This window comes from Rhinoraja longicauda, chromosome 36, assembly GCF_053455715.1.
Source record: "Rhinoraja longicauda isolate Sanriku21f chromosome 36, sRhiLon1.1, whole genome shotgun sequence".
NCBI classification, from domain to species: domain Eukaryota; kingdom Metazoa; phylum Chordata; class Chondrichthyes; order Rajiformes; family Arhynchobatidae; genus Rhinoraja; species Rhinoraja longicauda.
In genome coordinates, this window is record NC_135988.1 from 18,065,144 (window position 1) to 18,077,291 (window position 12,148).

The 12,148-nt window shown below is 42.7% G+C and overlaps 1 protein-coding gene across 1 annotated transcript in view; it reads right to left on the reverse strand.

The window, feature by feature from the left end:
• The window catches only part of LOC144610401 (myoferlin-like), an 82,965-nt gene that overhangs the window by 27,010 nt on the left and 43,807 nt on the right, over positions 1–12,148 (reverse strand). Inside the window, exons 29-37 of the mRNA XM_078429034.1 lie at positions 11,936–12,103; positions 11,194–11,305; positions 10,296–10,373; positions 9,789–9,970; positions 8,429–8,587; positions 6,149–6,250; positions 5,103–5,264; positions 3,407–3,560; positions 23–75 (exon numbers count right to left, since the gene is read on the reverse strand). Coding sequence (XP_078285160.1) covers positions 23–75; positions 3,407–3,560; positions 5,103–5,264; positions 6,149–6,250; positions 8,429–8,587; positions 9,789–9,970; positions 10,296–10,373; positions 11,194–11,305; positions 11,936–12,103 — 1,170 coding nt within the window. The remainder of the gene's footprint in view (positions 1–22; positions 76–3,406; positions 3,561–5,102; positions 5,265–6,148; positions 6,251–8,428; positions 8,588–9,788; positions 9,971–10,295; positions 10,374–11,193; positions 11,306–11,935; positions 12,104–12,148) is intronic.

Here is a 12,148-nt window from a genome sequence, read left to right on the forward strand (position 1 = left end):
ATTTGTAAATACAGTTTCTTACCTCAATGTTAGGTGTTTCAACATGAAAACTTGCAGTAGCAGTTACAGTAGGATCTAGGAAGAAAAGGATGTTTCCATTATTAAAACATATATAACTCAGTTTTAAATTCAAGGTCACAGGACACATGGTGTGTTTTCATCTCCCAGTGGTTTGTTGGAGTATTACACTGCCCACTGTGATACTGATCTTCACACTTCTCCCAAGGCTAAGTGGATAGCACAGTGTTGCAGCTGGTGAAGCTGCTGCCTCACAGTGCCGGAGACCCGGGTTCGATATTGACCTCGGTTGCTGTCTGTCTAGGGTTTGTACATTCCCCGTGAATTTCCTCTAGGTGCTCTGTTTTCTTCCCATACCCCAAAGACGTGTGGGTTTGTTGGTTAATTGATCCACATTTAGAATATTGTGTTCAGTTCTGGTCACCGTGTTACAAGATATTGTCAAGCTTGAAAGGGTTCAGAAAAGACTTACGAGGATGTTGCCAGGACTAGAGGGTGTGAGCTATAGGGAGAGGTTGAGTAGGCTGGGTCACTATTCCATAGAGCACAGGAGGATGAGGGGAGATCTTATATAGGTGTACAAAGTCATGAGAGGAATAGATCGGGTAGATCTTTTGCCCAGAGTAGGGGAATCGTGGACCAGAGGACACAGGTTCAAGGTGAAGGGAAAAAGATTTAATAGGAATCCGAGGGGTAACTTTTTCACACAAAGGGTGGTGGATGTATAGAACAAGCTGCCAGAGGAGGTAGTTGAGGCTGGTACTATCCCATTGTTTAAGAAACAGTTAGAGAACAGTTTCTTATGGATAGGAACATCGATAGGACAGGTTTGGAGGGAAATGGACCAAGCACAGGCAAGTGGAACTAATGTAGCTGGGACATGCAAGTGGAACTAATGTAGCTGGCCGGTGTGGACGAGTTGGGCCGAAAGGCCAGTTTCCACACTGTATCACTCTATGATCTCTGTAAACTGCTCCTAGTATGTCGGGAGTGGATGAGAAAATGGGATAACATAGAACTAGTGTGAACGGGTGATCGATTATTGGGGTGAACTCAGTGGGCCGAAGGGCTTGTTTCTATGCTGTATATTTTAATCAGTCAATGAACTAATGGGAGGACATTTAGCAGGGTTACCTATTCTGACCTCTGGTGATGACAGCACAAATGTGTAAGGTGTTAGAAAGAAAGATCTTGTGAAGTGCTTTACCATATTGAAAACTCCCCACTTCTACATGTGACAGGGGGATGCTTGGCAGAATGCTGGAGAAAGTAGGGACTGACATAACACCAATAATGGAGGTCTTCAGGATTGGGATGGAAGGCAGGCAAAATAGGAAAGAGTGGAAATGCACAACAAATACATGGAGCATCATGTCCTTGGCGGAGAAATTGGCCATTTAGTCCATCTGCCTTATGCTGATGTGTATGTTATGAACAAGACTCCTATCATATAGCCTCATGTTCTCTTCTACCTTGTGCTTCTCTCGTTTCCTTGTTAATTCATCAATACTGCTTACCGCAACTATATCCTGTGGCAGTGAATTTGATATGGTACCTCTTGGACTTGGAGCAGGTTGTACTCTGGGAATTGAAATGTATGGGGAAAATGCACAGTTAATGACAGACCCTTAGCAACACTGAAGTACAGAGGGATCTTGGGATTCAAATCCATAGCTCCTTGAAATCAGCTTCATGAGTGGATAAAGTAATAAATAAGATATTTAGTATGCTTGCTTTATCAGTCGGGGCACTGAATGTAAGAGTCAGGAAGTCACGTTGCAACTTTATAAAACCTTGCTTAAACCTTGTATTTGGAATATAGGGTGTAGTTCTGGTCACCCCATTACAGGAAGGATGTATAGGCTTTGGAGAGGGTGCAGGAGAGGTTTACCAGGATGATGGCTGAATTAGAGGCTATTAACCATAAGGAGAGGTTGGAAAAACCTGGATTGGTTTCTCTGGCACATCAGAGGCTGAAGGCAGGCCTGATAAAAGTCTATAAATCATGAGAGGAATGGATAGAGTAGACAATCAGAAACTTCTTCCCAGGGTAGAAATTTCAAAGAGGGCTCAAGGTCAGAGGGGGAAAATTTAGGGGAGATGTGCGGGGCAAGTTTTTTTTACACAGGGAGTGGTGGGGTGTTTAGAATGCGCTGTCAGGAGTAACGTAGAAGCAGATAGAAGTGAGGTGTTTAAGAGGCTTTTAGATCGGCAGATGAATACACAGGGAATGGAGGGATATGGATCACATGCAGCTAGGAAACAGAAAATAGGTGCAGGAGGAGGCCATTCGGCCCTTCGAGCCAGCACCGCCATTCATTGTGATCATGGCTGATCGTCCCCAATCAATACCCCATGCCTGCCTTCTCCCCATATCCCTTGATTCCACTAGCCCTATCTAACTAGCTCTATCTAACTCTCTCTTAAATCCATCCAGTGGATTTGTTTAAATTTACATCATGTTCAGCACAGGCTTCATGGGTGGAAGAGCCTGTTCCTGAGCACATTGTTTTTTTTCTATCCCTATCATATTATGAAACTGTGCATGGTGAAATATTGAATATAGTGCAATGTAGTGCCCCCAAGATAATTCTGAGCATCTGGGTTCCATACACTGCATACTATTCATCACACCGCACTTCCTCACATACTAATGCTGCTATATTGCTTAACATAACTTGACATGACGCGTCTCCATTTCTGGATCAGTGCTATTAGTTTATTAATAAGAGAGATGGCCTCTTTACAAAAACAAACAGCTCCAATTTAATTGGCATATTTCACAACCTCAACAACTCCTAAAACATTCCAAGTAATTACACAATTTATTGATCTACTTTTGGAATGGTAAATGAGAATTGCCTTTATCCCTCAATCCACAATGGGGCTCCAATCCAAGAAATTATGTCACAGGATCTTTAATGGCCACATGAAAGAACAGACAGACTTCACTTTTACATCACATCATGAAGGCAGCATCCACAACACTGAACGTTCCATCAATGAACATATTGCCATTATCACATTACTAAAGACTAGGTTGCCATAGAAGTCAGCAGCTTCCACATCAAGGGGGAAAGAAGCAAGCTAAGTAATTAATTTGTACAAAAAATATAAAACACTGGAGAAACAAGGATTTCAGTAGTGACCTTTTTCTCGACCTGCTTATGATTGAACAAATTTTAATAAAATCCAGAGACAGGAAAAGCAGAAGGATGAGAAAAAATTGAGAGGGCAGGAGTGAATAAACAAGAAAAAGGATAATTCTGCAAGGCAAGGAGTTTGATGGGACAAATGAATGGGTTCAAATGAGGCACATCATCATATTGGTTTGTGTAGTTTGCTACAGCTTGAATGGGGATGGAGAAAGTGGAGGATAAAGTATTACCTTCGCTGTTGGCTGACCCAGCAAAAGGGTCACAGAAGAAGTCATTGAGTGATTTCACCATGCTCTGTCCCACCACTGGTCTGTATCCAAATGGTCGATAATCCATCACTTTTATCACAATGGGAGGACTGAAGAAAGGATCTATAGGTAGAAACTGAGGCAAGGTGACGATCATAAATCACAGTTTCGCTTCTGAATTATTTCTGAACTGCTTTGACAGTATCTCCCAAACCTATGATGTCTACCAGTTAGAAAGACAATGGTTGTACACATTTGGAATAATTATCAACTGCAGATTCCCCTCTGCGTTGCACTGTCCTAACTTGGAAAAGTATCATCGCTTTTCCTGGATTTAAATATTGGAAATCACTATCCAGCTGCAACATGCAAGAACTTTTAGCACATGACTGCGATATTTAAGGAGGCAGCTCATCAACATCTGGTGAAGAGAAGATGTTTCTTGAGGGCAGTTAGCAATGGCCAATTAGCTTAGTGTTTTGTGACACGTGTGTAAGTAAGCAGCTCACTAATTCAAACGTCTTCTCTTCACCAGATTAAGATTTTGAGATCTAGGTTCATCCAATTCAAGCTGTGAATATCAGCCCCTCAATAAGGAAGCTCTAGAAGTTCCAGTTTGCCATAGAACATCTTAATAATTCTCTGGCTCTGTAATTTGTGCTACTCCTTTGGTAGTCAGAACGCAAACAACTGCAGACATTGGAAACCAAAATAAAACATAAAATGATGTAAAAATTCAGGGTAATACAGCAACTGTGCAGAGAGCAAGAGGTTACCTTTCGGATCGGAGGCCTGACCTCCTGGCTATTTCCAACATTTTATTTGTCACTACTCTTATGACAGGTTTGTTATCCCCATGCAGAGGCTGGCAGGCTGGAGGTTGGGCAGCAAGTTTACTGTCAGTCTTTAAAGGTTGGGATATCTGAGAAAGTTTCCCATCTCTTTTGACACTTTCAACTTAGCAAAGTCTTTTATCAGGTGCTGTCAGTTATACGTTTTACTGTGCCAATGAAAGTACCTTCACAGGTTATTACCAAACTAATGGAAACTTATGTGACACTGGTTGAAACATGACATTATGAACAAGTAACAATCACCATTACTGGAACACAAAAAAGCCAGAGGGATGGAGATTTTTTAAATGGAAATTCTAATATTTAGGTACATCTGATAATGATGGAATGGTAAGAGTGCATGGTTGAACAGTTGCAGAAGGTGACAGAGATAGAGAGGCCAAAGAAAGGTTTGAAAATGACTGGAAATGTTAAAAACCAGGTCCTTCGGCCCATCTCATGCATGCTGATAAAGATTTGCACGGATCCTTATTCCTGATCACAAACTGTTGATCCCTGGGTTAGTGGAGGGGTAAACTTGCCAGAATTAAAGACCAGCACTCAGGAAATATTGCTCAAAATCACTCTGTCTGAAGTTCAAGTGAAGACAGGATTGGACTCGCCATGGTCCCCCACCCCCGGATGTGAAAGAGTGCGCAGTCAGCACATGGAGTTTGCAAATTTAGGGGAGAGGAGGTGGGCATGGGTATGCAGAATTATATTTAAAACCAGTGAAAAAAACTAATTGTAATCATAAGACGCCAATATAAAAATCCAAAATATGCAGTTGATCGAGTTGTTTTTATGCTGGGAACATCAGAAAGAGAATTAACACTTGGACCAACCACTGTGATGAAAAAGATGGAGCTGGGAAAGTTTGGATTCTTCCTGTAGTTTTTGATGGGTGGAGTTTGGATCATTTCTCCGCTGCACTCCACCACCAGGCTTGGAGTCGTCACCCTCAGCATGTTGTAGTTTTTCAGGTTTCTGAGTCCCCAAGCCAGAACCTGAGCAACAAACCAGAAGAGGTTCTAGGGAGACTTGTGCAATCTCAACATGTGCCAAAATACTTTACCGCCAACTAAATGTTTCTATTATAACATATGAATAACAGCAATATGTCTGCACACTGCAAGCTCTTATAAATAAATGATGAAAACTAAATATTTGATGTTGGTTGAGAGATGAATACTGGCCAGGAAATTGAGAGGAATTACCTACTCTTCACAAAATGCTATTGAGGCATTTAGCCTCTATGTGTGGTAGATGGGGCTGCGGGGTATGGTGTAAACTGGGGAAGGGGGACATAGATCCTTGGCTTTGGGAGGGGATGTGTGATTAGAGGACGATGAATAAAGTGGGTAGAAGCTGAGTTGGGGTGGGAGAGGTGTGGAGTAGCACAGCATAGAGACCACGAGCATTTAATATGTAGCTTTGGGAAAAAATTATTTTTGTAGTTTAGAGAAACAGTGTGGAAACATGTCCTTTGCCCCACCGATTCCACGCCGACCAGCGATTCCCCGCACATTAATACTACACACACTAGGATCAATTTACAATTGTTGTTCGTCCTTCGGGTTCGAAGATGACCATGACTTCACTTTCAGTTGGAGGATTGGTGACTGTGGGTCCGGAAGTGACTGGTGAGGCCAATCCGGGCCCGGAGGGCTCGCCCAATTACACCACACCAATTAACCTACAAGTTTGTACGTCTTTGGAGTGTGGGAGGAAACCGGAGATCCTGGAGAAAACCCACACAGGTCACGGGGAGAACGTACAAACTCAGTACAGACAAGCACCCATAGTCAGGATCGAACCCGGGTCTCTGGCGCTCTAAGGCAGCAACTCTACGCGCTGCGCCACCGTATGGGTACAAGCTAGGCAAGCTCACCTCAATCATGGTCAACTGTAGCTGTGGTCGAATTCCATAAGGCACCATATACGTGTCAGAATCCTTCAAGGGCGGCCGCGGGGGCACGTCCTGGTCCTCATCCTGCAACAGGAAAACATCCCAATCTCACAAGAACCACTGCAACCTTAAACTCTCCACAAAACATGCTGCAGATGCTCAGCAGGTTTGGCTGCATCAGTGATGAGAAAACAGGAGTTTGTGGATTGGACTGATGACTTTTCTCCCTCCACAGAAATTCCCTGGTCTACCGAGTACCCACACGTATTCCGATTTTATTCAGACTTTCAGCATCTATAGATTTTTTTTTTGCCTTTCAAATGATCTCTACTTTGAGTTCCTGCAACCTCTATTCAAGTTATCATTTCCTTGTCCAAATGGTTGAATCAGCTGCTCACTATATATTAGGAATGGCTGCCCAATAAGAACTGTTCCGTTTAGTTTATTGTCACGTGCACCGAGGTTCAGTGAAAACCTTTTGTTGCGTGCTAACCAGTCAGCAGAAAGACAGAACATGATTATAATCGAGCCATTTATAGTGTATAGATATATAATAAGGGAATAACATTTAATGGAAGGTAAAGCCAGCAAAGACTGATCAAGGATAGTCCGAGGGTCAACAATGAGGTAGATAGTAGTTCAGCACTGCTCTCTGGTTGTGGTAGGATGATTCAGTTGACTGATATAAGAAAATAACTGCAGATGCTGGTACAAATCAAAGGTATTTATTCACAAAATGCTGGAGTAACTCAGCAGGTCAGGCAGCATCTCAGGAGAGAAGGAATGGGTGACGTTTCGGGTCGAGATCCTTCAGTCAGAAGAAGGGTCTCGACCCGAAACGTCACCCATTCCTTCTCTCCCAAGATGCTGCCTGACCTGCTGAGTTACTCCAGCATTTTGTGAATAAATACCTTCAGTTGACTGATAACAGCTGGGAAGAAACTGAATCTGGAGATATGCGTTTTCACACTTCTATACCTTTTGGCTGAGAGGGGAGAAGAGGGAGTGGCCAGGGTACAACTCATCCAAGATTATGCTGCTGGCCTTGCCGTGGTAGCGTGTGGCATAAATGGAGTCACAGTGGTGGCAACAACACAATATTGCAGTTCCCTGTAGTTTCAGTTCTTTTAGGTTGAAGGCAATGATGTGAGTATCTCGCGGACCAGCTTGAGATTGTGCATTAATGAGGGATGGGCTCCCCCAGAGAGCTAGGGTCAATGCAGTACCCGTCATTGAAAGCTGCAATCTTGTGGGGTTGGTGCCTGATCAGTTCTGGGGGCAGTGAGGATGTTTACTTTCAAACTTAAACTTACCACAGGCTGGTTGGATCTCCGTCACACTATCCCACAGGTATACAGCCAAGCAGGGTGAAGCAGCTCAATGAATCACCTACCTATTCCAAAGCTTGTTGCATGTGCACTGCCATTCAAATTGCTCTAAGTCACCGTGCACCATTTCACTTTGCAACCAGCTTTCTCACACACAGTATCTCTAAACTAAAACTAAACTAAAAAAAACACTGAAAAGAAACAGTGTGCACGCCAGATCTCTGAGCCTTTCATTTGGAGCAATAGACAATAGACAATAGGTGCAGGAGGAGGCCATTCGGCCCTTCGAGCCAGCACCGCCATTCAATGTGATCATGGCTGATCATTCTCAATCAGTACCCCGTTCCTGCCTTCTCCCCATACTCCCTGACTCCGCTATCCTTAAGAGCTCTATCTAGCTCTCTCTTGAATGCATTCAGAGAATTGGCCTCCTCTGCCTTCTGAGGCAGAGCAATTTCCAGAGTTTCCTGATAAACGTGAATGCTTTATCATCTTCAAGTATTAATCAAATTACGTTATCTAGGAATCAAACATAGAATATAGGAGGTGGCATTTGGCCCAGTGAGCCTACAATGCCATTTAGTATGGTGGTGACTGATCCCCAACATTAGACCACGTCACCATGCTCTCTCTCTATGCCCCTTGATCTCAGTCAAATATATTCCAATATTCCTGTAAGCAGTGCATTTCCGATCATAACAACTCATCTTTTAAAAATCTCCCAAATACCTTGCGCCTACTTTACCAATTCCCTGCCGGCAGTAAACTTAATATCCTATCTCATTTATCAGATGTCCTGATAATTTTATTAAATCCTTTATCTTATCTGTGCAAAGAAAACGTTTCAGCCGTTTCAGCTTCTCCATGCAACTTTTCAGGTTACATGTTACATGAAGTATATTTGCACTTTTGTAAACACAAAAACACCAATTACTTTCTGTTTCAGAAATAGCTCGCAGGAAAGAAGGAGTTCGCCACTAAACCTCGCTCCTTTGTAGGCTGGGTACCATCGTAGCATGGGAACGTACTGCGAAGAAGAATCCAACGTCACAGTTGGGTAGCACAGGGTACCCCCCATATATTCATGCTTGTTCTGGAGAAAAATCAAACAAATATCAATACAGCTCTTTAATGATAAGCACATTACAAATCAGTCACCAACTGGGATAGAGACAAATTACAGATTAACTCCGATTGCTCTGCCAAAGGGCTTGTTCAGCCACATTGGGGCAAATGGCTTCAGATTGCCTCAGGGAATTTGTTGCTCAGTTCCTGTTAGGTTAGGTTATTCCAATCAAATAGAAACCCAAGTTAAGACTGCAGTCATCAATAAGCAGAGGGTCATAATTAGCTTAAGTTATTCTTTCCAGAGGTGAAGGGGCGAAGTTACCACTTTTCTCAGTTAGGAATAGTCAATTAATAAAATTACATGGACATGCAAGCTGCAATTACTGGGCATGGATCTGGCTGTGTAACTGCATTGCGCGACTGGAACTGCACAACTGGCAAGAACATACATTAGTATTACACAGCCGGTGAGCATATGTATCTGAAATGCCCAATAGGTGAGGCAAATCACAAATGCATGACTCGGGAACTTTTCTTTATTAGCCATTTTGCTGATCATTTGGCTTCAATCAGCATTTATTACATTTAGTGCAAGGGAGTAAGAAGTCAGAAGACTGAGACACACTAACTCAAATCCTCAGTCAACACCGTACTATTTACAGAGTGCCTCATGCAACTGCAGGTAGTGTCTACCTTTAGCTCATCTGTTATGGTTGGTGTGATTCTGCAGCCATTACACAGCATTGCATCTGTCAACCTGATGCAGGCCACTCTGCAGGAGATCTGTCAGCACATGTGAATGGGGTGATTTTTCTAGCCATTGGAACTGGGGTCCAAAGTAGTAGCATCAGTTAAGATACAAAAACAAGCAACTGTGGATAGACACAAAGTGCTGGAGTAACTCAGTGGGTCAGGCAGCATCTCTGGAGAAAAAGGACAGGTGACGTTTCGGGTTGGAACCTTTCTTCGGTCCAGTGATGCTGCCAGACCCACTGAGTTACTCGAGCGCCACGTGTCTACCTTTGGTATAAACCAGCATCTGCAGTTCCATCCTATCACAAGGATGCTGGTTTACCAAGGAATGACACAAAATGCTGGAATAACTCAACAGGACAACACTGAGGAAGGGTTCCAACCCGAAACATCACCTCTCCATGGATGCTGCCTGACGTGCTGAGTCAAAATATAGAAAAACATTTTCAAATTCTTATAAAAATGTAACTTACCATATGATTGCTGTCAAACATCTCCAGCATTATACATGGCGGGTTTTCAGCAATGTCTCTAATGTTGCCATAGATTTCAATGTCCTCAACTATCAACGTTTGGTCCCATGTTGGATTCACTGTCCCTTTGATAACATCAGTCTTTCTGCTCTGGTACAAGAATGACATCTGGATATAAGGATCTGAAACAAAATTCAAATTCAAACCCAGTAGAGTGGATAGTCAGAGTCTACTTTCCAGGTTGGAAATATCAAATAGTAAGGGGCCTCGCTAGACAACGAGAGGGGGAAAGTTTAAAGAAGATGTGCCTGGCATTTTCTTTTTAAAAACACACACAGAGAGGTAGGTGCCTGAAGATACACGTTCTGTTAAAACATAAAAAGTAAACAATTCCCTGTGTTACGGTAAACGGCACGCACATGCATGCTCTCTCTCTCAAATGATATACCTACGCCTACAATTCAATAGTTGCTACGGTGCATTAATACTCTGTATTAATGTCCTAACCTGCAAGGCTGCTCCTGTCCATGGGAAGCAAACCTCTTGCCTGATAGATGTAGCCACGTAACTGGAAAGCCATGGGAGCTGCAAGAAAAGACGGAAAATAACACCGGTCAGGAGGGTCATTTGGGTTCTCCCTGTCACCATGAAGCAATCATTTCTACCCTCAAAATCTACTGAATTTGAGGAAACTACTTCAACCTTTGAATAATGCTTGTGATGTACTCGTTACCCAATCCAAGCAGAAAATTCCAAATAATTATCAATTTCTGCTCAATTAATTAAAAAAGATCTGTGCAAAAATGTAACTTAATGTTTGACCAACTCTGCCCCTGCTTTTTTGTATTGTTTCAAGACAGAAGGAATTTCATCACCGCCGAAGAAATCCTCAGTAACTCACCTCTCCACACTGCCTTTGGGTCAGCCTTGGGGACAACTACGCTTCAGACCCAAGCAAAGAGATAAATAGGCAAGAGATTTATTTTTATTTTTTAAAAGAACATGATTTACATTTCCACAGTTACTTTTACAAACTCTAGTTATGGTAACATTTTTCATAGTCAACAAACCGATATAAAAATGCAGTGCAGGAAATGGCAGTCATTTTACACACTGCAGTAATGGCCAGGTTACCTGTCTTGACAGCCTTGGTTGTGGGGTAAATACTGGACAGGGAGAGCTTATAGTGTTCCTAAATTGTTCAAAGTCGTGAGCTTTTCAATTTGCCATTTGTGCCGAGGTACAGTGAAAAACTGTAGTGTCACATTCAAGGTAGCACTGTGGTACTGTGCTGGAGAGTTGATTGGAATTTTGTGCTTAAATCTCCGGTGTGAGATTGAATTTGTCACCCAGCGGCAAAATTGCTGAATAATGATAGCTGACATATGAACTAGTTTAAACTCACGGTCCAGAAGACATGTTACGTAAGGCGCTGTTGATCCATAAAGATTGTTTTTTTCATTTGGCTTCTCTCTAACCACAAACTCATCTTCCTCCACATTCAGGGGTTCATGACACTGAAAGAAAAAGAGCCAGAGATTCAATGAATCGTCTTGCATGGAAATAGGCCCTTTGGCCCAACTCATCCATGCCAACCAAGTTTTAGAATTAGTCCATTTGCCTGCCTTTAGAGTCTGGACCATATCTAAACTTTTCCTACCTTTGCACCTGTCAAAATGTCTTGAACAGTCACTATTTTAATCACTTCCATGCTTCCACTGACAGCTCGTTTCATATTCGCAACACCTTCTGCATGAAGAAATTGTCTTTCGAGTCTCTTTTAAATCTTTCCCCCCCTCATCTTAAACCTATGCCCTCTAGTTACACACCAGGAACAATTTTCAGAGGCCAATTAATCTACAAACCTGTATGTCTTTGGCATGTGGAGGACCCAGAGGAAACCCACCCTGTCACAGAGAGAACATGCAAATTCCACACAATCGTGATCAAACCTGGGCCTATGGCGCCATTAGGCAGGGCTCTACCAGCTACACCACTGCGCCGCCCCCATGTTCAGTTCTGGATAGCCCTCAATGAATCTCAAAATATTTGGTTGGCCTCACACAACTATTGTTGCTGCAGTCAAGTGTCAGCTTCCCTTTTCATCATGAAAATTTTTCAAATTACACAAACGCAAATAAACATACCAAAGAGCCCTCCAGTCTGAAAATAGTTGCTGGGCCCACTTGATCCATGGGGACCATCTTCCTCCTCCAACGCCTGCGACGATAAATATCTCCCTTATTCGGTTTCACATGGAACTTCCAACCGAATAAAGGGGCATATTCCCAGCCATCAGGATCAAAGTCTTCTTTCTGTCATACATCAGATCCTCAAATTATAAGCTCTTGGATTTTAGT